Source organism: Mirounga leonina, unplaced genomic scaffold (genome assembly GCF_011800145.1).
Source record: "Mirounga leonina isolate KUSES-001 unplaced genomic scaffold, KU_Mleo_1.0 Mir_176, whole genome shotgun sequence".
NCBI lineage: Eukaryota > Metazoa > Chordata > Mammalia > Carnivora > Phocidae > Mirounga > Mirounga leonina.
This window is the reverse complement of record NW_023270454.1, coordinates 34,450,935-34,475,203: the sequence shown is the minus strand read 5'-3', so window position 1 is coordinate 34,475,203 and position 24,269 is coordinate 34,450,935. Positions and strand designations below refer to the sequence as shown.

The following is a 24,269-nucleotide window of genomic DNA, read 5'->3' as shown; positions in this document are numbered from 1 at the left end:
CATTTCAAAGGTCTTGGGCTCCCCTCTGAGAGTAACAGTCATTTCTGCAGTTGCCATACCTGGGCAGGGCCGCACAAACACTGCTGGGAAGATCCCCTCCCTGTCACGCAGTCTGCCCTTGCACCACTCAGAGTCCACGTGCTCAAGGATCAGGATCCGGTCTCCCCTCCTGAAGGATAAGTCATCACTTGTCTCTGCTGTAAAACTGTGAAGGGCTTCACACCATTCTCCAGAAAGACTATTATCCTGTTACAAACCGGAAGTTCGGTAAGAAATGTGAGATTTTATTTGACATTGATGTCTATAAAGCTGAAAAAAGTAGTGGGGGAAAAAAAAGCTGAAGGGTCAAAGATTTCAAAGCCTGAAGGCTTCTTTAAATCACCCTAGACTTTATGTCTGCTACCAACTTTCAGAAATAAAAGTTTCCAATAACTTTTTTCTTAAAATAGAATTCCAAATGACAGATATGATGAGATTGGCAGCTTTTCTGCTTTTAAGGTATATACAATGCTTAAGCAAAACCTTTTTGCTGATTGTGATCTTAACATCTGTAACATGAGTTACATTAAAAACATTAGGTAAGGGCGCCTGGGTGGCTCAGTTGGTTAAGCGACTGCCTTCAGCTCAGGTCATGATCCTGGAGTCCCAGGATCGAGTCCCGCATCGGGCTTCCTGCTCGGCAGGGAGCCTGCTTCTGCCTCTGACCCTCCCCCCTCTCATGTGCTCTCTCTCTCTCATTCTCTCTGTCTCAAATCAATCAATCAATCAATCAATCAATCTAAAAACATTAGGTAAAAGCATATGGTATTTATGTATAAGTATTTATGACACTATGAAAAAATTCTGGTGAAGCATGTAATTTTCAGTGAAGCTCTTCTTTACCTAAATTAGGAAGGATCAGAATGGGTCTGTTAATTCCAGGTCTTTACCTGATTCAGAGGCTATCAGATTCCATCATATGGGACTTCATTAATTCATCCTTTTAATTTTATGAGGTATAGTTAGCGTTAAGGTTGGTAGGGTAATAACCTAAACGTGGTAGGCTAGTTGATGGAATGCTCCAACAAGAATGCCTTTACCCCACACACATCAGAGGAAGGATCTGCTCTGCAAAAAGGTGTCTCTGCCAAGTCAGGATGGGAACACTATGTTCGAGGAGCTCAAGCAGGGAGGAGAGGAAAATGCGAAGGAAAATGCAAAGGCAAAGGCTTGGAGCCAGACAGGTCTGGGTTCTAGACCAAAGCTCAGATTCGTCTTAGTGCTGCTAAGCGTTGTTGTGAGGCCTGAAGGAGATAATGCAGGGAGCAGGCTTGGCACAGTGCCTAGCGTATCTGAAGTTCGCCACAACTGATGGCATATGATACAAAACCAAAACAAAACAATAAAACCCCCTCTTGCTCCTGCACTTGAGTAACCATATCTTCAAGAATGGTACTTTCAACTCCCAAGAAATGCAGGCACTACGTGCACATTTCCTTCTGGAGAACTGTAGTCACCCTCTTTCCTGTTTGACTTTATCAGTGGGCGGGGATCAAAGAATTTAGAGACACACAGCCCAATGACCAGTGACATTTTGATAAACAACGACCCCATCAGGCTCACTCTTCTAAAATAGGTCATAAAAACAACGGAAGTCATCCACATTCCTATTCCGTTTAACACTTTTGAAGTCATGCTATACAGCGTAAAATTTTTAATCCATTTTTTCTCTTTCCCATTATAAAAATAATACAAATGTTCCCAAACATTTGGCAAGCTGGAAAATGTATGAAGAAGTAGGGAAAAAACCCACCCCCTATAATCTTACCACATAAAATTGCATGTTAGCAACTTAAGTATATTTCCTTCTAGTCTTTTTATGCTATATGTTCAATTTCCCTATAACGTATGTTTTCCTCCCATGACATTTATTTTATAAATCTAGTATTCGTGGTCTCAGAACATTCTCCTAATAATGGTCACATTTAGATTGCTTCTAATTTTTTCCTATTATAAAATCACCACTATGACCATCTTTGTGACTAAAATCTTTTTTTTTTTTTTTGAAGGGGGGGAGCAGGGGGAGGGACAGAGGGAGAGGGAGAGGACCTCCAGCAGACTCTGTGCTGAGCATGGAGCCCCATGTGGGGCTCGATCCCACGACCCTGAGACCACGACCTGAGCTGAAACCAAGAGTCGGATGCTCACCCGACTAAGCCACCCAGGTGCCCTTTAAAAATTTTTTTAGTATCAGTCACTTACAGGAATATCTCTTTTATGAATATTCTAATCATGTCTCTTTCCTTGTTTGCTGTCAGGGTGTGCATGTCTTTCTAACCCATTTGTATGAGCTCTATTATACACAATAAAGACAGTAACCATCTATCCATTTATTTCAAACATTTGCTCCAGGAATTGAAAAATGGTTTATAACATTTTCTCTTGGTAATTATGATTTTAATATTCTTCCCAGAGTTGAAACCCAGTTTTAATAGTTGCCTATTCAAGCAGCCTACCTGAGAATTTGCACCATAATCATCTTTTTTGGTCTTCGGTGGTAGCTTTGTGTCTATGTTAAAGAAAAAGAAAAAAGTTAAAACTTTAGATAGATATAAAGACCATGTACTAGTACTGGAGAAAAACCGCAGAGAGAGTAAAAAGTCTGGGACTCTAGATCAGTCTCTTCAGGTACTAGCTATCTCTGACTGGTACCATCCTCTCTGGGCTTGTTTTCTTTACTGTAAAGTGGGGGACACACATTAGTTATACTAGGTAGTCCACTTCTGTTTAAAAGTTTTTGATTCTTCACCATTTCTGATATGAAGCTATTGCTAATTACCTAAAACACCAACACCAGATCTTTGAGAGATTATAACAATGGCTATCCCAATAATGACTATTACCATTTAAAAATAATTTTTTTTTATTTTAAAAAATATGAATTATTAATCAGCTTAAGTATTATCCTATTATTTGGTTTAGTTGAATTAGGATAGAACAAAATAAAAAACCATATTCTTCATACTCACTTGAAACACTGGCACCAGAGGTGGGATGGTCCTCCACGAGTTCTACAAAGTTAAGGGGGAAAATCCCAGTTCTGTCTCGAAGTTCTCCTCTGGCCCATTCTTCATTCACATACTCTTTAAGAATAATAATTTCTCCCTCCGAGAAACTTAACTCATCCTTCTGGTCTCCAATATATTCAAACCGAGCGATACATCTTGGGCCTCTGAACAAAGAAGATCATGGTTATGGGTTAAACTAGAGAATACTAACTTTCAAAATGCTTTAAAACCTTCATTTGGTCTTTCAACAAATATTTATTCTGTGTTACTATGGAACAAGATACACTAGGCATAATTTAAAATTTTCTGTGAAAAAGAATAAGGTATATTTCTAAATGATAGTCCTTACCTTTTAGGTATGAACCCATTCACTCAAAAGGCTAAAGAAAAAAAAGGCTAAAGTCAAGGTCACAGAGTACATGCAGAATTCCAAATGAGTGCCTGAGGGGCCAGTCTACATTGGCACATCTTTTGATCACCTTTATTTCATTCCATGTCTTTGTATGCTTGGGCCACAGAAATCCATAGCTGAATCCGAACCCTCTCAATCGTAACTGCACTGAGTTTTAGGAGTGCCAACCCTGAGAATCTCAGGGCAAGACATGAAACTTCCGTGGCAGAATGCAATGGGCATCAACTGGACAGAGGAGATGCTCAATATATGTTGAATCATCAGTGAGTTGTCTATATAGATACATGGTCTTCACAACTACAAAGTTTGAAGAAAACAAACTGGAAAAATTGTAACAGTCTTAACACTGTTGTTTTAAAGATGATTTCTGTAATCACCTTTAAAAAGGCTTCACTTCTGAGAATGAGAACAATCTTTTAATGATCTGCAACTGTGACTGAAAATAAGATAAAAGTAGAGATAAAACTGTGTCTCCAGAAGGCATGGTTTAATACCAAACCTTCGCTTTAAGGCTTTAGAAAGAAGTCTCAATAGCAACAGTCAAGGGGATGCAACTGCCTGAAGAGACAAGGTTGGTCCTGGCACCAATCAAAGTCTGATTTAAGTCAGGTCAATGGATCAGCGGCTGTGAAAGCCCACTTTAAATTCAACCTGCTGACACAGTAAACACTGCTTAAAAATCGGAGAAAAACTGAGCCTGAAATAGAATTCAACCATTGTGACATCAGAAGTTTTCTTATTTGTGGTAACCTTTGCATTTATTTTCTGAAGTCCTTGGAGAGCTTCTCCTTATGTCTGACCTATTCAAAGACAGGTTTACAGTCTTCAGCAGGTAGTGAATTCTACTAATTTGCTCATCTAACTGGAATATAGAGTTGCACTGTGGCAGTGTTTTAAATCACCAAGAATTACAGTGATGCGTGAAAGGGTATATAAATTCATGGAAAGGTCTTCAGACATAAAGGAAGACCCCTCCAACTTAACTCTTCCTTTACTTTCTTCTCATTCCTCTTAAAAACAAAACAGTGCAAAATGTCGAGCAGTTTTTGTAGGGTTCCGATTTCTATAGCGTTAAAATATTTTCAGTGACAAAAATAGCTGAACCTTCTAGGGGCACCTGGGTGGCTCAGTCATGAAGCGTCTGCCTTCGGCTCAGGTCATGATCCCAGGATCTTGGGATCGAGCCCCGCATTGGGCTCCTTGCTCTGCGGGAAGCCTGCTTCTCCCTCTCCCACTCCCCCTGCTTGTGTTCCCTCTCTCGCCGTCTCTCTCTCTGTCAAATAAATAAATAAAATCTTAAAAAAAAAAGAAAGATTTTATTTTTAAGTAATCTTTACACCTAACATAGGGCTTGAACTTACAACCCGATCAAGAGTCATGTGCTCTTCCAACTGAGCCAGCCAGGTGCCCCCACCACTAAAGCTTTTTATTTATTTATTTATTTAATTTTAATTTTTTTTTTTTTATTCTTAACACTAAAGCTTTTTAAACAAGTTTTCCTCATAATTACAAAGACATACTGAGAAGGTGAATAATCACACATATCTGAAGTGTTTTAAGTTTGGTAATTCTTCCTCCTTTACATTTTGTGCAAAAGAACACAAATAAAACTTACTTAACACAATGAGTTGAAATGGATTCTCTTTTCCCATTTCCTCCTTCTGGAATGTCAATCTGTAAAGACAATGTCAAGGCAACAATTTTTTGTTTTCAGATTTTAGTGAAATAAATGTAAGGCTAAGTAATTAGAAAATATGGGATTGAAATGAACCAGCCTAGGTCTTAAACTGATGAAGTAGTACCTAGGTGCTGAAAGGTAAGAAATCCAGAATTTGCGTTTTGAAAAAAAATATGTAACCTGGGATGTAGCCTCTCTTGAATAGCCAATCAATCCTCTTATTTGCTGGAATAAGCACATTGATATCGCTCTACCCCAGACTGGGTTTTCTCTTTCCCACATCCTCTAAATTGAAAACTTCAGATGAGGAGGACGGAAGACAGAAACTAGTCAGCAGGCACTCATGCACCACCCCATCTATTTCAAACCATTGGTAGAATTCTGCCAGACTTTCCTGAACCCCAAATAAAACCTTTCAATCAAACTTGTGGGTTCTCTCTTTTTCCTCACTCTGGACCATTTTCTTTTCCTTCAGTGTGAATATGGAAGGAAGAAAGGAATGAGTACTCAGTGAGCATCTATTAAGTGGCAGGCACTTTATAGAAGACCTTATTTACAAGGCTCAGTAGAGCTGGGTTGTCATAAAATATTTGACCATAACGCACTAAGTCTGAAAACTAAGTAAGGTTTTGAAGTTTATGTGAAATAAATCAGCACCCTTCCTGGTAAATTCTAAAAGTTTTAAAACAATTTTTTAAAATTGTAGACTTACAAGTGGCATTTATACCAATAATGTGGCAGATCTGGTGTGACTGATTTCAGTGTGGTCACTGTGCTTTTTAAAGTACTGCTAGGGGGCACCTGGGTGGCTCAGTTGTTAAGCATCTGCCTTCGGCTCAGGTCATGATTCCAGGGTCCTGGGATCGAGCCCCGCATCGGGCTCCTTGCTCTGCGGGAAGCCTGCTTCTCCCTCTCCCACTCCCCCTGCTTGTGTTCCCTCTCTCGCTATATCTTGCTGTCAAATAAATAAAATCTTAAAAAAATATATAATAAAGTACTGCTACATTGGGCAGAAGAAAAATGAGAAAGTGCTAAAACTAACATTATTCTTAATATTAACTTAGAGAATGTGGTAAAGAGTTCTCTAAAGAATCAGGGCATATATATACTGGAAAATTTTTAAGACCCGCATTTTAGAATTCACAAGACTCAAACTCATTTATATTTGAAAAATACAGGTTTTCTGTTGTTTTGTTTCCTAGGTTTCTGATGTAATGGAAAATCCTTGGCTTTTTCCCCTTCAAATAAGCTGTTAATGCTCAACGGTTTAAGCTAGTTTTATTGATATCTTCCAGCATCAGTAAGTTCTATGAGGGACTGAATCATACTCTTCCTATTGATATAAATGTTCAAATGGCATTCTGATTTTCTCTCCGTGTTTCACAGATACCCGGGCTTAGCACTGGGGGGCTCTACAATATGGACTCACATATTGCAGGCTGTGAGGGCGTAAAAAATTCTGATGCTTTAATATAATTTTTCCCAGGGGCACCTGGGTAGCTCAGTCATTAAGCGTCTGCCTTCGGCTCAGGTCATGATCCCAGGGTCCTGGGATCAAGCCCCGCATCAGGCTCCTTGCTCCGCGGGAAGCCTGCTTCTCCCTCTCCCTCTCCCACTCCCCCTGCTTGTGTTCCCTCTCTCGCTGTCTCTCTCTCTGTCAAATAAATAAGATCTTTAAAATATATATATATATAATTTTTCCAATCAGATTTGAAGTTATTAAATTGTGAAAAACCATGAATGGACCACTACCTCCAATGAAAGTACTTTAGTAATCCCAAATCTTTTTTTTTTTTTTAAGATGGAAATAAATGGGAATGGAAAGGATGAAAGAAACCAAAAGTGAAATGTACTCCAAAGAAAATAAGTGGCACCATAACCTCAGAAAACATTCCTTTGGGACTATCTGGTACTATTTAATTGTTGTTTACTAAAGGTTTCAAAGAGTTAATATATATCATTTAGTGCCTACCCACCCCTCCGAGTTGGTTCGCCAGTTGACCTGCAGTCATTTTCCACCTTAGGATTTCAGATAGCATTTAGGCATTAAGTTCCAATACTCCATATAATATAATAATAATTAATCATAATTTAGTTGAACAAACCTTTATTTTTTGAATTTTCCAAATACCAGATGCATCAATGGAAGAGCATGAACTAGAATATAAGAATCTAGGCTTCTGTTTTTTTCCAAACTGCAAGTTACACAGAACCCACAGAATATACGACAAATTTAAACAAGCACTACCCTACTTACAATTACTTTGACATAGTTGGCAGGAAATATGCCAGTCTGGTTTCTACATCTCCCTCTATACCAATCTGGGTCTATTTTTTCCAGAAGATAAACAATTTCTCCAGAAGTGAGGTACAAATCATCAGCTTGCTCTGTAACATAAAATTATAATTACGTATATGATGAATTCTCTTGGTTGCAGATTTGATTAAAGCAGAGCACAAAGTAACATTTACTTCTGTCCACTGAGGCAGTATGTTCTAGTGATTCTGAGAATAGATTACACCAATCAAATTGACTTAAAAAATATACTATTTTGGGGAGCATATTATTATTATGAGCTTCCTCTTTAAAGACCCAATTAGATGCATTTACCATGCATTGATTGATAGGTAATGGTTAAAAAAAAAAAAAAAATTATGCTGGCCAACGGTTCCTACTGGGTCAATATAAACCCTTTGCTGAATACATATTGAACAATGAAAGATTTTATAGACATGGTATAATAATTACTATTCTCAATCATGCTTAAAAATCATTTTAATGTCAAAATATTAACTAAGGGACTACTACAGCTCTTTAGCAAGCAAATGTACTCACACTAAAATAAAAATCATTCTACCAAGTAGATCAAAAGAGGTGTTAAATGAATCAGGAGTTTATTTGTAGCCTTGTAATCCTGGATATAAAAGGTATCTAAAAATTGATTACAGGGACGCCTGGGTGGCTCAGTTGTTGAGCGTCTGCCTTCGGCTCAGGTCATGATCCCAGGGTCCTGGGATCAAGCCCCCATCAGGCTCCCTGCTCAGCGGGAAGCCTGCTTCTCCCTCTCCCACTCCCCCTACTTGTGTTCCTTCTCTCACTCTGTCAAATAAATAAATAAAATCTTTAAAATAAATAAATAAATAAATAAATAAAAATAAACTGATTACAAAAAATGTATATTTTCATCTTGTAAGTAACAGCTAAGCTATGTGTGCAGGTTTTGTAACTCTTAGGAGAAAATGATTTCACTTTTTAAATTAGAATGAATTTCACTGTAATTATTAATTGGTATGCACTGTTTTTAAAGAGTTAAAAGTTTGTAATTGGTAAGCAATTTGCTATTTGTTCATTGTAAGGGAACCCCCCCATGCCCCCCCACTCTGCCTCCCCTCACTCTTTCTCATAGGGAATTTCAAAGGCAAGGGAATGCAGCTAAGCTCTCTGGAATGGCTGGGTACAATCGACCCTTCCTGAAGGCAGGGTGATAGATCAGATGGAACTCTGTTGGCACAGAAAATGAAGACGTCCTCGAGAGGTTAACTCAGGGAAGATGACTGCCTGGGGATCCTAAGGCTCTAGCACTTGATTATTTATGTGCTTACCTGCTGGAAAATCATGAAGAACAACAGCATGAGGGGCACTACTGTCAACAGGCTTCTGAGCATGGTTTGGATCCTGAGTGGGGAAAACAGGGCTTTGAGTGAAGTGTGCAGGATAGATGCTGGATTTGCTATTCACTCTGAGACCATTTTTTTCCCCCCTCATTTGAATCCTCTTGACAGAATTACATTCTGAGTACAAGATGCAAACCACACAGTTGGACCAAACAAGGAAATCATTATCAAGTTGAAAAGGCATGTGTCCTTGCCAAGGGAGGACAGAAATAACGCTCAATTGTAACATTCCCCAGCATTTTTTTGAAACCAAGAGAGTGAAATAAAAGGGAATTAACTTTTTATTTTTATTATTACTATTTTTTAAAGATTTTATTTATTTATTTGACAGAGAGAGACACAGCAAGAGAGGGAACACAAGCAGGGGGAGTGGGAGAGGGAGAAGCAGGCTCCCGGCTGAGCAGAGAGCCCGATGCGGGGCTCGATCCCAGGACCCTGGGATCATGACCTAAGCCGAAGACAGACACTTAACGACTGAGCCACCCAGGCACCCCTATTATTATTATTTTTTTTAAAAACTGGTACCATTCCACTCTGAAGTAGTGGTTTTTGATCTGTGTACCTTGCCAAGGTCGCTTTTTCCTTAAATTATGATCAGTAGTAAATCTCAAGAACAGAGCCTTAAAAGTTAAGTCTTCATTAAAATGGTAAAAGAAGAAAGCTCTGCAATTTATACTCTCTTCCCTTTCATAATGAAAAGACCTAATGACTTCCACAAAAGTATAATTCACAAAAAGTAAAATCTATTTCATTTATTACCACTTAACTGAATGCTTTCTCTAATTTGAAGGCCAACAACACTACTTCCCATGCCTCGCCTGGATTTTCTATTTAATCTAAATGGTTTATTCAACAGTAATTCTAAGTAAATTAGCAAAGAGAATTCAATATTCTCTACCCATGTAGCCAACTTCCTAGATTGGTTAGGGGAGAGGGTATAGTTGAAGAGTGACCTTTTCTCATTGACAAGCAGTTGTTATTCTTGTTTAATGCAAACAGACAGGCTTAACATCCTCCTCCTCCTCATCATCTAATCTGACAAAAAGGTATTATTTGGAGTTATAATTTAAAACTCTTCAACACTCGCAAACCTGTGAACTAAATGAAGGCAGATTTATTACCTCATCTTTCAACCAAAATGCCCCCCTGCAGAGGCATTCTGTATTCTCTCACGTTAGACGAACAGAAATACTAATTTAGGCCAAGACAGTAATGGCTAATGGCAGCTCACTATACTACCCTACCAAAGTAACCCTGATATTTTCTTGGAAGCTGCTCAGTGCTTTTCTCTAAGTAAATGAGCATGATGGGAATTTCAGGAGTTGTGGAAAGAGCTATGAGGTATTTGCATTCGGCAGGGGCTTTAAAAAACTATTTACTTCAGTTATTATAGGTGTGTATGTGTGGTTTTCATTTTTTTTCTGATTTACACCTGTGGAAAAAGGAATGACTATTCAGTAAATGGTGTCAGGCTAGATGGCTCTCCATTTGAAAACAATCAAGTCGGAGGCTTACCCCACACCAAACACAAACAAGATTCTTCAAAGGGCCCTACAATCTGAGCATAACCAAGCCTGCGAGGGTGGATGAGGCGGGACAGTAACTTGAGCCTCCCAATTAGGTTTCCCTTCTCTGTCTTCAAGGCAAGGATTTCCTCAGCAAGGCTGCTATCAACCGGGCCTGGCAGCTGAGGGGCAAGAGGCACAGGCTGCACAGGGCTGGCCACAAGGGATCGGTACGACTCAGACCACGCCATCGGGGTGGGTGTCTGGGAGGTCAATCGAATATATTCCAAAGCTCTTTCTAATAGGACTATAATTGCTGATATGAGTCATAAATGAGTCATAAAAAATACTAATATTCAGCATGTACTCACTATGCACTACTCACCAGGTTAAACAGCTTATGTGCATTAATTAGCTCTTCTAAGTTTTTAAACCTCTTCGAGGTATCATTCACAGACCATAAGATCCACTCATTTAAAGTGTACATAGTTTTTGCAAATTCACAGAATTGTGCAATCTCACCAAATCTAAGTTTAGATCATTTTTATCACTCCCCAAAGAAACTCCCTCCCCATTAGCAGTCACTCCCCCTGCACCTTCCCTGTGGCCCTTGGGCAACCACCAATCTACCTTCTGGATTTACCTCTTTTGTACTTTTTATATAAATGGAATCATACAATAAATCAATTCTAAAAAACCCTGTGGCAGTATCACAACTATTTCCCACATTTAAAAAATGAAGTTTACGGGTGCCTGGGTGGCTCAGTTGTTAGACGTCTGCCTTCAGCTCGGGTCATGATCCCAGGATCCTGGGATCGAGCCCCACGTTGGGCTCCCTGCTCGGCGGGAAGCCTGCTTCTCCCTCTCCCACTTCCCCTGCTTGTGTTCCCTCTCTCACTGCCTCTGTCAAATAAATAAATAAAATCTTTAAAAAAAAAAAAAAAAATGGAAGTTTAGAGAGGCTAAAGAACCACCTGGGGTGATGTATAGTGAACTGAAACCCAGCTCGCCGGAACATAAATCTTTGCTCACAACCAGGCACTAGGTAACCATCTCCCACTTTCCCCATGATCTGAGACATGCAACCTCAACTGATAATGTTCACTACTTTCTGTTTACTAAGGTAGGGGAGAGTAGAGCTCATTTTTATAATTTTTTACCTTAAAACTAGGCTTACAAATAGGTAAGTTTTATTTTTCTAAAAAAATATAATGCTAGCCATGAACCCAGAGTCTAAAGGAGGCTTCATTTTTGTATCGCCAGTAGCTGGCCAATGGAGGCCAGATGTCTTCAAGTCTCTGGTACAAGGGGAAAGAAGGTAATGTTCAAAGTGGAATAAACTGAGGCACCTGGGTGGCTCAGTCGGTTGAGTGTCTGCCTTAGGCTCAGGTCGTGATCCCAGGGTCCTGGGATCGAGCCCCGCATCGGGCTCCCTGCTCAGCGGGGAGCCTGCTTCTCCCTCTCCCCTCCGCTCCTGCTCTCTCTTGCTCTTGCTCTGTCTCAAATAAATACATAAAGTGGAAAAAACTTTGGACTGTTGTAAAAGAATAACTTCTAATTGTTTTTAGCTTCTTCTTCTTTTTTTTTTTTTTATCAAGGAAAGCTTTTTGGCAGTACAACTCCTACTATTGCCCACCAGTGTGTTCTGAGAGAAGGACAGCTGTGACAGATGGATAATGCTGTACCAAAACAAAGAGAAAATGAGCAACAGGAGAACTTTCCCTGTGTGGACTAAAGTTAGAATTTCAGTATCCTAGCTGAGACTACTTTAACACATACCTTCTCTGCTCTCCAAAATACCAATTTTTACATTTCTTAGCAAACTTCAAAAGATAAACTGCCTTCTAAGAAGAAAGAATTGGAATAGATTTTGAAAACTAGGTCAAATGGCAAACCAAATACTTCCCCTTGAGTTAAGTGATAGGTGGCTATTATTTTTCATGTGTGCCCCGTTAACTAACAAGATAGTGAAAATTTACCTGGATAACTTAAGAAGCTCTTTTACAAATATACCTCTGTAATAAATCATTCAGTGCAATTCTTCTTGCTAAACAAATGACCTTCAACAATCATTGCATTCTCCCAGGCTCCACAGATTCGTTAGGCCTACACTGTGACTTTAGGTTGTTGGATTACATTTCATTTCATTATTTTGATCAGATAAAGATTATGGTCAGAGAAATAAGGGTTACTCTATGCTTACATCTTAAAGGGAAGTGTTTCTTAATGTCAGACTTAGCATTTATAGGGCCCCCTTAAAAGTAATTATCCATTCTGCGAGAAAACTAATCTCTACCACTTTGGCAAACATGTTTACATTATTCCAAAAATAAATAGCTCTCGCTCCGGCCGCTTGAAGTCAGCACGAGATGAAGCAGGCTAAGCACATGGTAGCCATTCTGTGTAGATCAGTGATTAGCATGGCAGTGGCAAGTCTTTTAGAAGTAATTTACTCTTAAAATGAAATAAAACGCTACTGTAATTTCTACTCTGGTTAAAATAAACGTGCTAATAAAAACCTGAGGATGAGATATAATTAATAGTTCTATGAAATGTGCTGCCGTGTGTGGTATGAGGGCTGTGCAATATTAATTCCTTACGTTTGGTCTGCTCCTAAGATGTTCATCAAGTGGGGTGATAATCTGTATCTGAGACAGGTGAACTCTGCCAATATCTTCTCCCTTTTGGCATTCCAAGTAATTATTCGCTGCCTGCTTCAGCATCACAAGTACATCCCCACGCTGTAAGGCACAATACCACACTCTGAGGCAATTATTATTTAATAAAACATTATTACTTTTTTCATATTTTAATCTTTGGAGCCTAAAGCATTTAATAATGTGTAAAAGCACTAACAGAGGCCAGTGATTTTTTTTTTTTTTTTTTTTTTTACAGTAGTCACTAAAGAAAGAGCTCTACTTTACCTTACAGGAGAGTTCTCCAGGGTTTTGGGAGACAATGTCTTCATTGGCAATTCCATGAGGCACAGACAGCTTAAACACAAACCCACAAAAGGATTATTCGCAATCAAATAACCTCCTCATAAGCTGCTGGTAATGTGGAGATTTCACATGTGTGCCTACAGCGCACCTTCTCTAGCAGTTGAACTCTTGGCTTGGCTCCCTCAAGCTCTAGATCTGGTGGGGCCTGCCATTTCTCATGGATACTCACAGTCCTTGGGGATGTGCAGTTGAGCCCACAGGATGATGGCTTAATGTGGCTACAAGTGCCTTTTAACAACCACAACCTGGGAGTTCTGTTCTGTAGGACAAGGCCAACCAAGTCCCCTGAGCATCTGGCTCAATGCTCAGCACCCGACTACAGTCTGTCAGGATTGATCTTTAATACAGGGTCCTCAATGGCTGTCTTCTGAAGGCTGACGGGGGGCTGGAGCCTCTGCCCTAGTGCCTAACTGACTGCTTCCATTTGCCTTGAATCTCATTTTCTCCTAGTCTCTTTGATACCAAGTGTCTAGTTAAACCTAGTTCACTGCCTGACCCTGGTCACTTCCTGGCCTACCCAGCTGTGTGATCTTAGAATGGCTTTTCTATCTGCAGCCCACCCTGGCCAGACGGCTCTGTTCCCAGCCTTGGTAAATTCTGGCTGATGAGTACAGGTCAGAGGGCCTATAAAATATAAAAGGCATACCCAGGAAATGTGAGCACACAAGCTCACTTCCAACAAGGAAAGGGAGGCTGCTGGGACCCTTCGATCACTCAGAAGCAGACTCAAGAGTGCAAGGATGTGTGGCCCTGTAAGGCTGGGTTGGGTGCTGTTGATTCCCAGTATCTCTGTGAAGAGTCCCAGGCTCCCAAAGCAACCAGATTCCTGATTAGCAATTTAATGAAAGGAGGGCCATGGAAAAAAATGAGAGATTTAAAGAATTTAAAATAATAACAGTGGCTGATGTATTGAGTACTTACTATGAGCCAGATACTGTTCAAAATGCTTTATGTGAAATAAATAACTCATTTATTCCTCACACCAACACTGTGAAGTAAATACTGTTGCAATCTCTATTATACAAATGAGGAAAATAAGACATGGGAAGGTTAAGGAATTTGTTCAGGGTCACAAAGCCAGTTAATGGTAGAGCCAAGATTTGAACATAGGTCAACTGGCTCTGAGCCCATGCTCTTAGCCATTAAGCCATACTACAAGAGTAGTGTTACTAGCTGTAAAGTCAAAGAACACCCCTAGGTTTTAACAATTAAAATTTCATCAGTTTAAATGAAAACGAGTATACTACCTCTTTCTTAATCTGTCTATACCCTTCCCTTAGGATTAGAAAATCCTAAATGGCTTAAGGTGGAAACAGTTTCCAGCACAATGATGGAAATGTAAAACAACATCAAATTATTAATTGCTGTCCTTGTTAAAAGCCACAGTCATATAATTGTTTAAAAAGTGAAAACAGTTGTTCTCCTTATTTTTATTTGTTTTGCACTTTATCAGGCTAACCTGACCAAAGTAGAGAGAGCACATCAGCTCTGTTTTCAAGTGTGGGAAATGGACAAATGTTTAAAGTCAAGAGATGAAAAAAAAATTTTTTTTCAAAGAGAACAAAATTAGTACCTCAACGATCTTGATTATCGATTAAAAACTTCTAACCGGTGACTGTTAAATGGGCCATGATAATTAGGTTTACGAAAGGGGAAAGTAAGGGGGAAAACCATCCATCCTAATGAGGAATTCCTTTCCATTGCACTTTAAATTTTAGTCTGTGGGCAAGGTAGCTATATCAAGTTATGAACTGTAATATGTCAGAGCTACTCCCATCAGTATAGCCCACTGGGTCAGGTTTTTCAGTTTCTGTTTGGTCAAGCCAGAGAGCAGGTTACAATCCCTGTCTGCCTTACTTCCTCTTCCTACATTTCTTCTAATAACGAAACCCTGCTTTAAAGACCTAGGTTTCACTCTGGCCTACTTATCTAAAGCCTTCTTTGCATCAAGAGGCAATTCCACATTTGGTCTCATCATCTTTTTCTAAGGAATAACGGATCTTTTATATACTTTAGGACAAATCTTTTGACCAGAAACATTTTTTAAAGCTACATTTACCATGTATTTCCTGTAGAGAGGGTGTCCTGGTTTGGGGCGAGGGGGCAGCACCGGATCTTGAGTTTTAAAGGCTTGACTCTTGGCTTTCGAGAGTCCAGATGCCAAGTTACTTTGCTTTTTCTGAAGATCCATGTCAGAAGAAGACCGATTAAAAGGCAGTTTTTTACTGGATGCTCTGGTTGCAGAAAGTTTGGGGGGAGGTGGTCTCTCAGGGGCTCCCTTGGGAGGAGGTTGTCGAGCTGGTGTAACTTTTCCATTTACAGGTCTGAAAGTCAACGTGGTAGCTATGAGTCCGTGTTTGATCGGTATTAGGGCCCTGTTTTATTCTTTCTTATTACACACACACACACACACAGAGCTTTCTGCTGGTGTAATATAATTTACTAAAACATGCAGGGTATGCTATTTTTGAGCAAATGACTGCTGCATTAAACATTATTAGAGGAGATACCATGATGCTCCAGCTTCCTCTTATCTTGCACTAGAGATTCATTAGTTTCAGACAAACAAGGCTTTACTATCATGAGCTCTCTAAGGCCCCATTTACTCTGAAACACACCATGACGACTTTAGGAGACTAAGCACTTTCTACCAAAGTCTCAGATGAGAAGCTAATAAGAAGTTATGAGGTGTATCTGATGGGGTCTTATACGTAATTAGAAAAGGAACATCAAACTCCCCCAATATTCGTGTTATAGGAATTATTATTAAAACCCTAATTTAGATTAATATAAAGAAAGCTAATTCTGAAAATGGGATAGGACAACTATTATTTTGAAAGCTGTCCCTCAATCCCTATGATAAGAATAATTTCCAACAAAGTAACACCTTCCGATAACATCATAGCTTTTAGTTCAAAGAGCCCTGGAACTCAGGAGGGCAGGTAACCTCTGAGCTCACAAAGCCTGTCTCCCTCTAGAGATACTTCCAAAATCCAGGCTGGTTTCTCCTAACAGGGAATGTGCATGTGTGCGTGTGCATGTACACATTCCAGAAATGGAGTTGCTTTAGGTTCAGAAAGGAGTGTTGTTCATTTAATTGAGGAAAAGTAATAAAGATCCATGTTTGTGCTCTGTGAGTTGTTGGATTGTGTGAAAAGAAAGAAGGAGCACAGATTCCTACAACCTGCCATGGGAAGCAGACTAGAGGCTAGTGGTCTGGGTGAATTCGTGAGTTCAATGCATCTCCAAAATATCTAAGATCCAAAACACTCAGTTTTGTTTAGTTTGTTTTGTTTTTAAAGATTTTATTTATTTATTAGAGAGAGAGAGAGATCGAGCCTGATGCGGGGCTCGATCCCAGGACCTCAAGATCATGACCTGAGCCGAAGATATTTAACCAACTGAGCCAGCCACCCAGGCACCCCAATACTCAGTTTTGATGATAGAAAAGAGAGTCCAGGGCGCCTGGGTGGCTCAGTTGGTTAAGCGACTGCCTTCAGCTCAGGTCATGATCCTGGAGTCCCTGGATCGAGTCCCGCATCGGGCTCCCTGCTCCGCAGGGAGTCTGCTTCTCCCTCTGAACCTCCTCCCTCTCATGCTCTCTGTCTCTCATTCTCTCTGTCTGAAATAAATAAAATCTTTAAAAAAAGAAAAGAAAAGAGAGTCCAGTCTCTGAACCATTAGTTTTTATCTAATTTACCCTTTTTTAAGATTATTTATTTTTTTAGTACTCTCTGCAATCAATCTGGGGCTTGAACTCATGACCCTGAGATCAAAAGCTGCATGCTCTTCTGACTGAGCCTGCCAGGCAGCCCTTTACTTTTTAAAGTTTTCCCACACTTCACTTACCTTGGTGGCAACCTTGGGGGTCCTCGCACAGAACCTCCTGTTTGACCCGTGTGGTCAGATTCCTACAATTACCAGAGAATGCTCTTTAGTTAAGGTTAATCTGAAACAGGAGCTTGTCAAGAGGAATTATGGACAACTTTTTGGCTAGATCTCTAAGGGGAAATGTAGCTGAGTTACAGAAAGTAGCTGAAGCGTTTTTGGTCTTAAGCAATATTAACTCATTACTTCTTCCTACCTAAGTTTTCAAGTCCTTATATAAGTGAAACCAGAGGGGGGACCAGGCGGTCTGCTGCTGTGGGCTGTAGCCCACCCGAGGGTACCACGTGGTTATGCACCCAGCACATTCACAAGGTATGAAGGATGCTGCTGAAATGATACACAGTAGCAATTTAAGCAGGCACTGTGGGGAGTTAAAAAAAAATATATGGCCTTTATTTATCCCATGACAACACGTAAGATATGCCCTGCTCCTCAGTTTAAACATATAGTACGTGAGGTGGTGATTAGTTTGTTTTGCTTTCCAACAGGCAGATCTCTCATCACCAGGTGGTTTATACTTTGTGCGGTGGCTTTTGAACTAGGAGGAGGTAGAACATAAAAGGAGCTTAAGGGATGGCCTAAAAGGAAGGTATGTGAAGAGGAACAGAAAAAGGTCCAAGAAAGCAGAAAAGGTAAAGGAGGATAACTCAAAAAAGAAAAGACAGGTAGAGCAGGAGTGTATGAGCCTAACAGCAGAGGCGAAAAATTGGAAGTGTGGAGAACAACAGGAAGATTTCTTTAGGGTAAAGGATTCCAACTATGCTGTTTCAATGGGTTCTTCAAACATGGTGTAGCCCAAGGATTGGGAAACGAGTATAATACATGGGAAAAAATGCTAGCCCTTTAAAATTACACTGCCTTTTTTGGTAAGGAAGGTTTAACTGTCGCTTGGGGTTCTTTGGGCTAATTTAGACTGTTTTCCTCCTTCTCACCTTATAAATGAGTTAAAACTCACTTCCATGGTGTTTTAATTCAAACTGAATATTAACTTTGCCTTAAATACCGAATGATTAATTGCCAATAACTGCGATCATTTAAGTATGTTTCAAAATCCCATTTTTAAAAAATAAATTAAGCTTGCCCTTAAAACTTGGTTTCACTAATGAGTTCAGTTAATGTAGTGAGGTGAGTCACCAGTGCATAAACCCTGCAATATTCCATAGTCTAATCCATGCCTTCTAAATACGCTGCTGCCCATATTCCCCCCTCACTGACAAATACTGCTATGATTTTGAAAAACTCACTCACATCTTTGGCCATCTTTAAGATTAACAAACAAACAGAAAAACAATCTAGCAGATAGGCAAGAACTCTTACTGGTTTTCTCAAAATTACAGTTGTTAGATAATAATTAAGGGCAAATTAAAAAAATATAGATGTAGAAATCTGACGAAGTTATAGGTGATGTACTTTAATAACTACACACCAGAGAATCCTAATCTTGTGTCAAATACTAGCTGTAGTTTTCTCTCAGTGGTGTTATCTTTATGGAGGATCTTAAGTATCTCTTTAGTTTCTCAAGTTTTCTTTTTTTCTTTTTATAAAGATTTTATTTATTTATTTGAGAGAGAGCATGAGATAGAGAGAGAGCATGAGGGGGGAGGGTCAGAGGGAGAAGCAGACTCCCTGCCGAGCAGGGAGCCCGATGTGGGACTCGATCCAGGGACTCCAGGATCATGACCTGAGCCGAAGGCAGTCGTTTAACCAACTGAGCCACCCAGGTGCCCCAGTTTCTCAAGTTTTCTAAATGAGAAAATTTTAATTCAGAAAAAAAGCAGGGGGGGCGGTGGAGCGCTCTCACCACCCAGGAACGTCGGGGCCGCTGTAGAAGGCATTGCTGTGTCCCGCACACGTAAATACTGAGAAGAGAGGAGTGGCTCCTGAGGAGGCCATTCTCTGCTAAAGTCCAGCTTTGTGCCCGGGTTCTGCCAACAGTCTTTGGAAGATTACTGATTAGGGATTTCCTCCTCTTTAATATTCCACACCTAACTGGAGCCTCTCTGCATCTGCTTTTTGTAGTTTTCTTTAGCTCTGACATCTCTGAACTTTGGCTTTTGATGTGTTTGGATAGGCATTTTAGTTCTCGGCGAAGTTGGGTCTTTCTGTGTGTACTGTCCCCTGCAAATGCCATCTTTTTGTTCATCTGCTTTGGAACAGCTTCTTACACTCTAACTTCAAAATAATTCCCCAGTTTTTTGCTGAACTTCCAAAGACAGGAGGTATTCTTGTCTGTTGGAATTACTGAGCAGCCTCCACAGATGTTCCTTCTCTTCTTTCCCCAGGAACTGGCACCACTTCTTAGGTCCTGAGTTCAATGGCCAGCGTCGGTGCTACCACCTGGATTCCTTATACATACCAGGTGGTGTCTCCTGACTCTCCTCCTGCACTGGCTGGCAGCCTCCTTGAGAGAAGATGTGGAAACCCTGAGTTCCCACGGTGAGAACAGGGGACACAGAAGCATCTGCTCCTGTTCCAGGGGCTCCTAATGTTCCTTACCCTAAAATCCCTTGTGAGATTTTGTAACACAGTCATCTTGTCCTACGATGGAAAGTTCCCTGGCTCTCAAGGCAGGAGAAATAGTAGAGAGATTTCGTCCTCTGTGTCTCATCAGAAGACACAGTTGGCAAAGACCAGGCCTATTCTCATGGGTCATTACACTGGTGAAGTAGTCTTCCTAGAGATCCTCCCCGATACCTGAAAGCTTTATGGTCTCTGGTCTACTATTCATTCACTAATTGTAATTCTCAAAGAAAAGGAATTTCTCAGGCAGAGATTTGACTTCCTGGCCCTAGAAATCTCTATGTGTGACTTTAGCCAACTCATTTCACTTGTGGTCTGTTTCTTATCTCCTCTTGCTCTATTTTAGACCCAGTATGTCTCTAGAGTACAGCACAGAATGCTTTGGCCCTCCTTCATAAACAGTGTAGGACAGGATTTTCCTGTTCATGAGAGGTACAATTATGATTATAGTACCTCTCCAAATGGTTTAGTTTATTCTAACTTCCTTTTCTTGTTTTTCTAAAATGTGGGAGTTGCTTTGTGGTCTGCTTAACACCAAATGTAATAATACCTAATATTTTAATAGAGCTTTATGGTTTACAAAAGCCCATTACATGACTTCATGAATGATATATATGCCTGCTCATCATCCTCTCACTCTCCTTAACAACCCTTTAGAGTAGAAGCCAGTAACCTTCTCAAGCAAATTTTCCTCCACGGAAATTTGGGATTTTCTCCTATTCAACAACAGTATTGTAAGGACCCAGTCATTGCCTTTTGGGCTTTCTTGGCCCAGTTTTAATAAAAATTTATTACCAAGTACTTTGAAAATGCAAATGATCACTAAATTTTAGTTCAGCCTACAGGAAAATCTCATTAACTTGATATTGGCTAATTTAATTTAATGTCTCCTTCAAAGAAATATCTTTTCACTAGATGGTTAGATGGGTTTGCATGTATATAAGCATAGTTAATGCACAGTATGAAACTATTATGAAATTTGAACTGAAAATTTGGTTCAAAGACATTAAGAATTCGTTCCTTTAAAAAATTTTTAATTTTGCTTTTTAAAAATTTTTTATTGAATAATTAATATATAATATTGTATTAGTTTCAGGTGTACAACATAATGATTTAGTATTTATATACATTATAAAATGGGCACTACAGTAAGTCCAGTTACCATCTGTCGCCATACAAAGTTGTTACAGTATTATTGACCATATTCCCAATGCTGCCTACTATACCCCCATATCTTATTTATTTTGTAACTGGAAGACTGTACCTCTTAATCCTCTTCACCTATTTCATCCATCCCAAGCCCCCATCCTGCCACCTCCCCTCTGGCAACCATCATCAGTTTGTTCTCTGTATCTATGAGTCTGTTTCTATTTTGTTGTTTGTTTTGCTTTTTAGATACCACATATAAGTGAAGTCATACAGTACACTTGTCTTTCTCTGCCTGACTTATTTCACTTAGCTTAACACCTTCTAGGTTCATCCATGTCGTCACCAAAGGCAAGATTTCATCTTTTTTTGTGGCTGAGTAATATTTCATTGTACATATATGGCACATCTTCTTTACCCATTCATCTACTGATGGACACTTAGGCTGCTTCCTTATCTTGGCTACTGCAAACAATGCTGTGATGAATACAGGGGTGTATACGTCTTTTTGAATTAGTGTTTTCACTTTTTTTTTAAGTAAGTACCTAGAAGTGAAATTGCTGGATCATATGGTAGTTCTGTTCCTAAATTTCTGAGGAACCTCCTCACTGTTTTCCACAGTGGCTGCACAAATTTACATGCCCACCAACAGTGCAAGAGGGTTACCTTTTCCCCACATCCTTGCCAACACTTGTTAAGGAACTTGTCTCTTTTGAAACAAACCTTAAAAGATAATCTAGCATATGGGAATTACAAACAGTATGGGGAAATGGTATTGAGGTTGAAAAAAAAATATATATATATATATTTAAAACTTGTTGACTACCATTGTTAACAAGTACATGGTAAAGTACTATTTTTTAATTAAAAAATAATTTTTCCTTAAATTTCAGATGAACAAATTCTCATGGTAATTATCTTAAAATTATGTCACTAGTTGGGTATTTTAAATAAAAACTGATGACTAAGTCTATTTCCACAAATATTAAAGGTTTTTAGAGATTTTCAATAACTTCCTCATGATTAGTGCCATATAAAAGACAATGTCATTATATCAGTATAGGACAAATTATTTTATGATGAAGTACAATGAACTGGCCTAATTCTTTTGTTCTACAGGAACTTAAAAAAGATTGAACATCACATTAAGTAAGTATGTGGGGCTTAGAACTGATTTGCAATAAAGGTCTTTATGTGACCAATAGTAAAATAATTCAGACATCATAATTTAAAATTAGCACACAGCTTGGTCTTCGATCTAAGACAATTTATAAGGACGACTTACCAAGTTTCTAGTTCTGTCAACAGAACTGAGTTTTCCAGATACCGTACTGTAAGTGTTTCCAATAGGTTTTTCAGTAGGGAGAGGAGGTGGGCTTTGTGGATCGTCATGTAAACCTGGAAAAACAGCAGTAATTCATCAATAATTTCTGGCCTTTGGGGATTCTGAAAGATTAAATGATTGCAGCTTGGTTCCTCAGGAAAAAGGCTATCACAAGAGATCCACACAAAGAATGGACACCTAAGTAAATGAGAAAAAGCTAGGAAACCTCAGAAAACCGATGGGTTAGGACACATCAGTTAGTTTCACTAAATGTTGTATAGAGTAAAAATAATACTAAATAAATGCAACAGCAGCTAGCATTTTTGAGAACCTTCAACGCACCAGGCACTAAGTTAAGGCATTTCGTTCATACACATTTCTCCAACCAATGTCTATGTGCTAGATCTGCACAGTTCACTAGCCAGTCGTCACATGTGGTGATTTAAACTTAAATCTTAAACAAAATTAAAAACTCAGTTCCTCGGCTGCACAAGCTACATTTCAAGTGCTCAGGAGCCACATTTGGCTAGCGGTTACCATAATGGACAGCACCGTTATGGAACATTTCCATCTCTGCAGCAAGTCCTATTGGACAGCACTATGCTAGATAATAACTTACCTATTTTACAGATGAAGAAAGCAAAGCTGGGAAGAAAATAAATAAGCTATTCAAGGTCTTAATGCTAGTAATTGTCAGATCCAGGGTTTTGAACCCTAGACCCTGTGCTCACTATAATACGGAATGGTGCTTCCTAATAAGCTGTGTATCCAGACTTCCCCAACCAAATAATTAAATGTGTTTTCTAATTCATTAGTTCCAGATTAATTGACTTAACTGCCTTCATTTTTTTTTTTTTAAAGATTTTTATTTATTTATTTATTTGACAGAGAGAGAGACAGTGAGAGAGGGAACACAAGCAGGGGCAGCGGAGAGGGAGAAGCAGACTTCCCGCTGAGCAAGGAGCCCAATGCGGGGCTCGATCCCAGGACCCTGGGATCATGACCTGAGCCGAAGGCAGACGCCCAACCGACTGAGCCACCCAGGCGCCCCAACTGCCTTCATTTTAACAAACAATACCTTTACATCCAAACTGCATCCTTAACTCAGTGATAGTATACCCCCCTAACATATTTTATTTTTTTAAAGATTTTATTTATTTATATATTAGAGATCAAGGGAGAGAGAGAAACAGCATGAGAGGGGAGAGGGTCAGAGGGAGAAGCAGGCTCCCCGCTGAGCTGGGAGCCCGATGTGGGACTCGATCCCAGGACTCTGGGATCATGACCTGAGCTGAAGGCAGTCGCTTAACCAACTGGGCCACCCAGGCGCCCCTCCCCCAACATACTTTAAAAAGAAGAAAAAGATCGGATTTCATTAGTGACAGCTAATTAAAATCTGTGTGCAAAATCACTTGGAGAGAGGAAGACTATAAGATAATAAAGGAGGTGAAAGCCACCTTTTACACAGATTTAGACACTTAAAGGAGATGGGATTTTTTTTCATTCTTTCAAAGGAACGCTCTCTGCTCTCATTTCACATAAAACACCTATAAATCAGAGGATAATTTGTCAGGTTCCTATTTTATCTAGAGGCAGGAAAACACTCTCTAAAGGAAGAAAATACCCAGACCAGCTACTAGGAAAACAACGATGTGGAGACAGGCAAGCATTTTTAGTGAGAGGCAGGGCTGCTCTGGAAACGAAGACACACAGGAACATTTAAACTCAGTTGCCATCTTAAAGACTCTCCCTCTGGTACAATTTTTTTTTTTTTTTAATTTTATTTATTTGAGAGAGAGAGAGCACGCACATGAGATGGGGGAGGGTCAGATAGAGAAGCAGGCTCCCCGCGGAGCAGGAAGCCTGATGTGGGGCTCGATCCCAGGACCCTGGGATCATGACCTGAGCCAAAGGCAGATGCTTAACGAATGAGGCACCCAGGTGCTCCCAGTTTTTTATTGTAAGGAAATGATGTATCACTTAGGATACTGCATTGTTGTGACAATTAAGGGTACAAAGTAGTATTAATATGAAAGTAAAGAGGAAATACCTTACTGGCAGGATGGGACATA

At 39.7% G+C, this 24,269-nt stretch overlaps 1 protein-coding gene across 6 annotated transcripts in view; it reads right to left on the bottom strand.

Moving 5' to 3' along the window:
• The window catches only part of SH3D19 (SH3 domain containing 19), a 175,620-nt gene that overhangs the window by 5,903 nt on the left and 145,448 nt on the right, over positions 1–24,269 (bottom strand). For 5 of the 6 annotated variants that reach the window (XM_035022911.1, XM_035022913.1, XM_035022912.1 and 2 more), the window contains 11 exons: positions 22,159–22,271; positions 17,169–17,230; positions 15,379–15,643; positions 13,242–13,310; positions 12,918–13,058; positions 8,741–8,813; positions 7,395–7,525; positions 5,075–5,133; positions 3,009–3,211; positions 2,496–2,548; positions 60–246 (listed from right to left, as the gene is read on the bottom strand). In XM_035022911.1, the coding sequence (XP_034878802.1) occupies positions 60–246; positions 2,496–2,548; positions 3,009–3,211; positions 5,075–5,133; positions 7,395–7,525; positions 8,741–8,813; positions 12,918–13,058; positions 13,242–13,310; positions 15,379–15,643; positions 17,169–17,230; positions 22,159–22,271 (1,356 nt within the window). The remainder of the gene's footprint in view (positions 1–59; positions 247–2,495; positions 2,549–3,008; positions 3,212–5,074; positions 5,134–7,394; positions 7,526–8,740; positions 8,814–12,917; positions 13,059–13,241; positions 13,311–15,378; positions 15,644–17,168; positions 17,231–22,158; positions 22,272–24,269) is intronic. The other variant, XM_035022914.1, reaches the window with a different exon arrangement.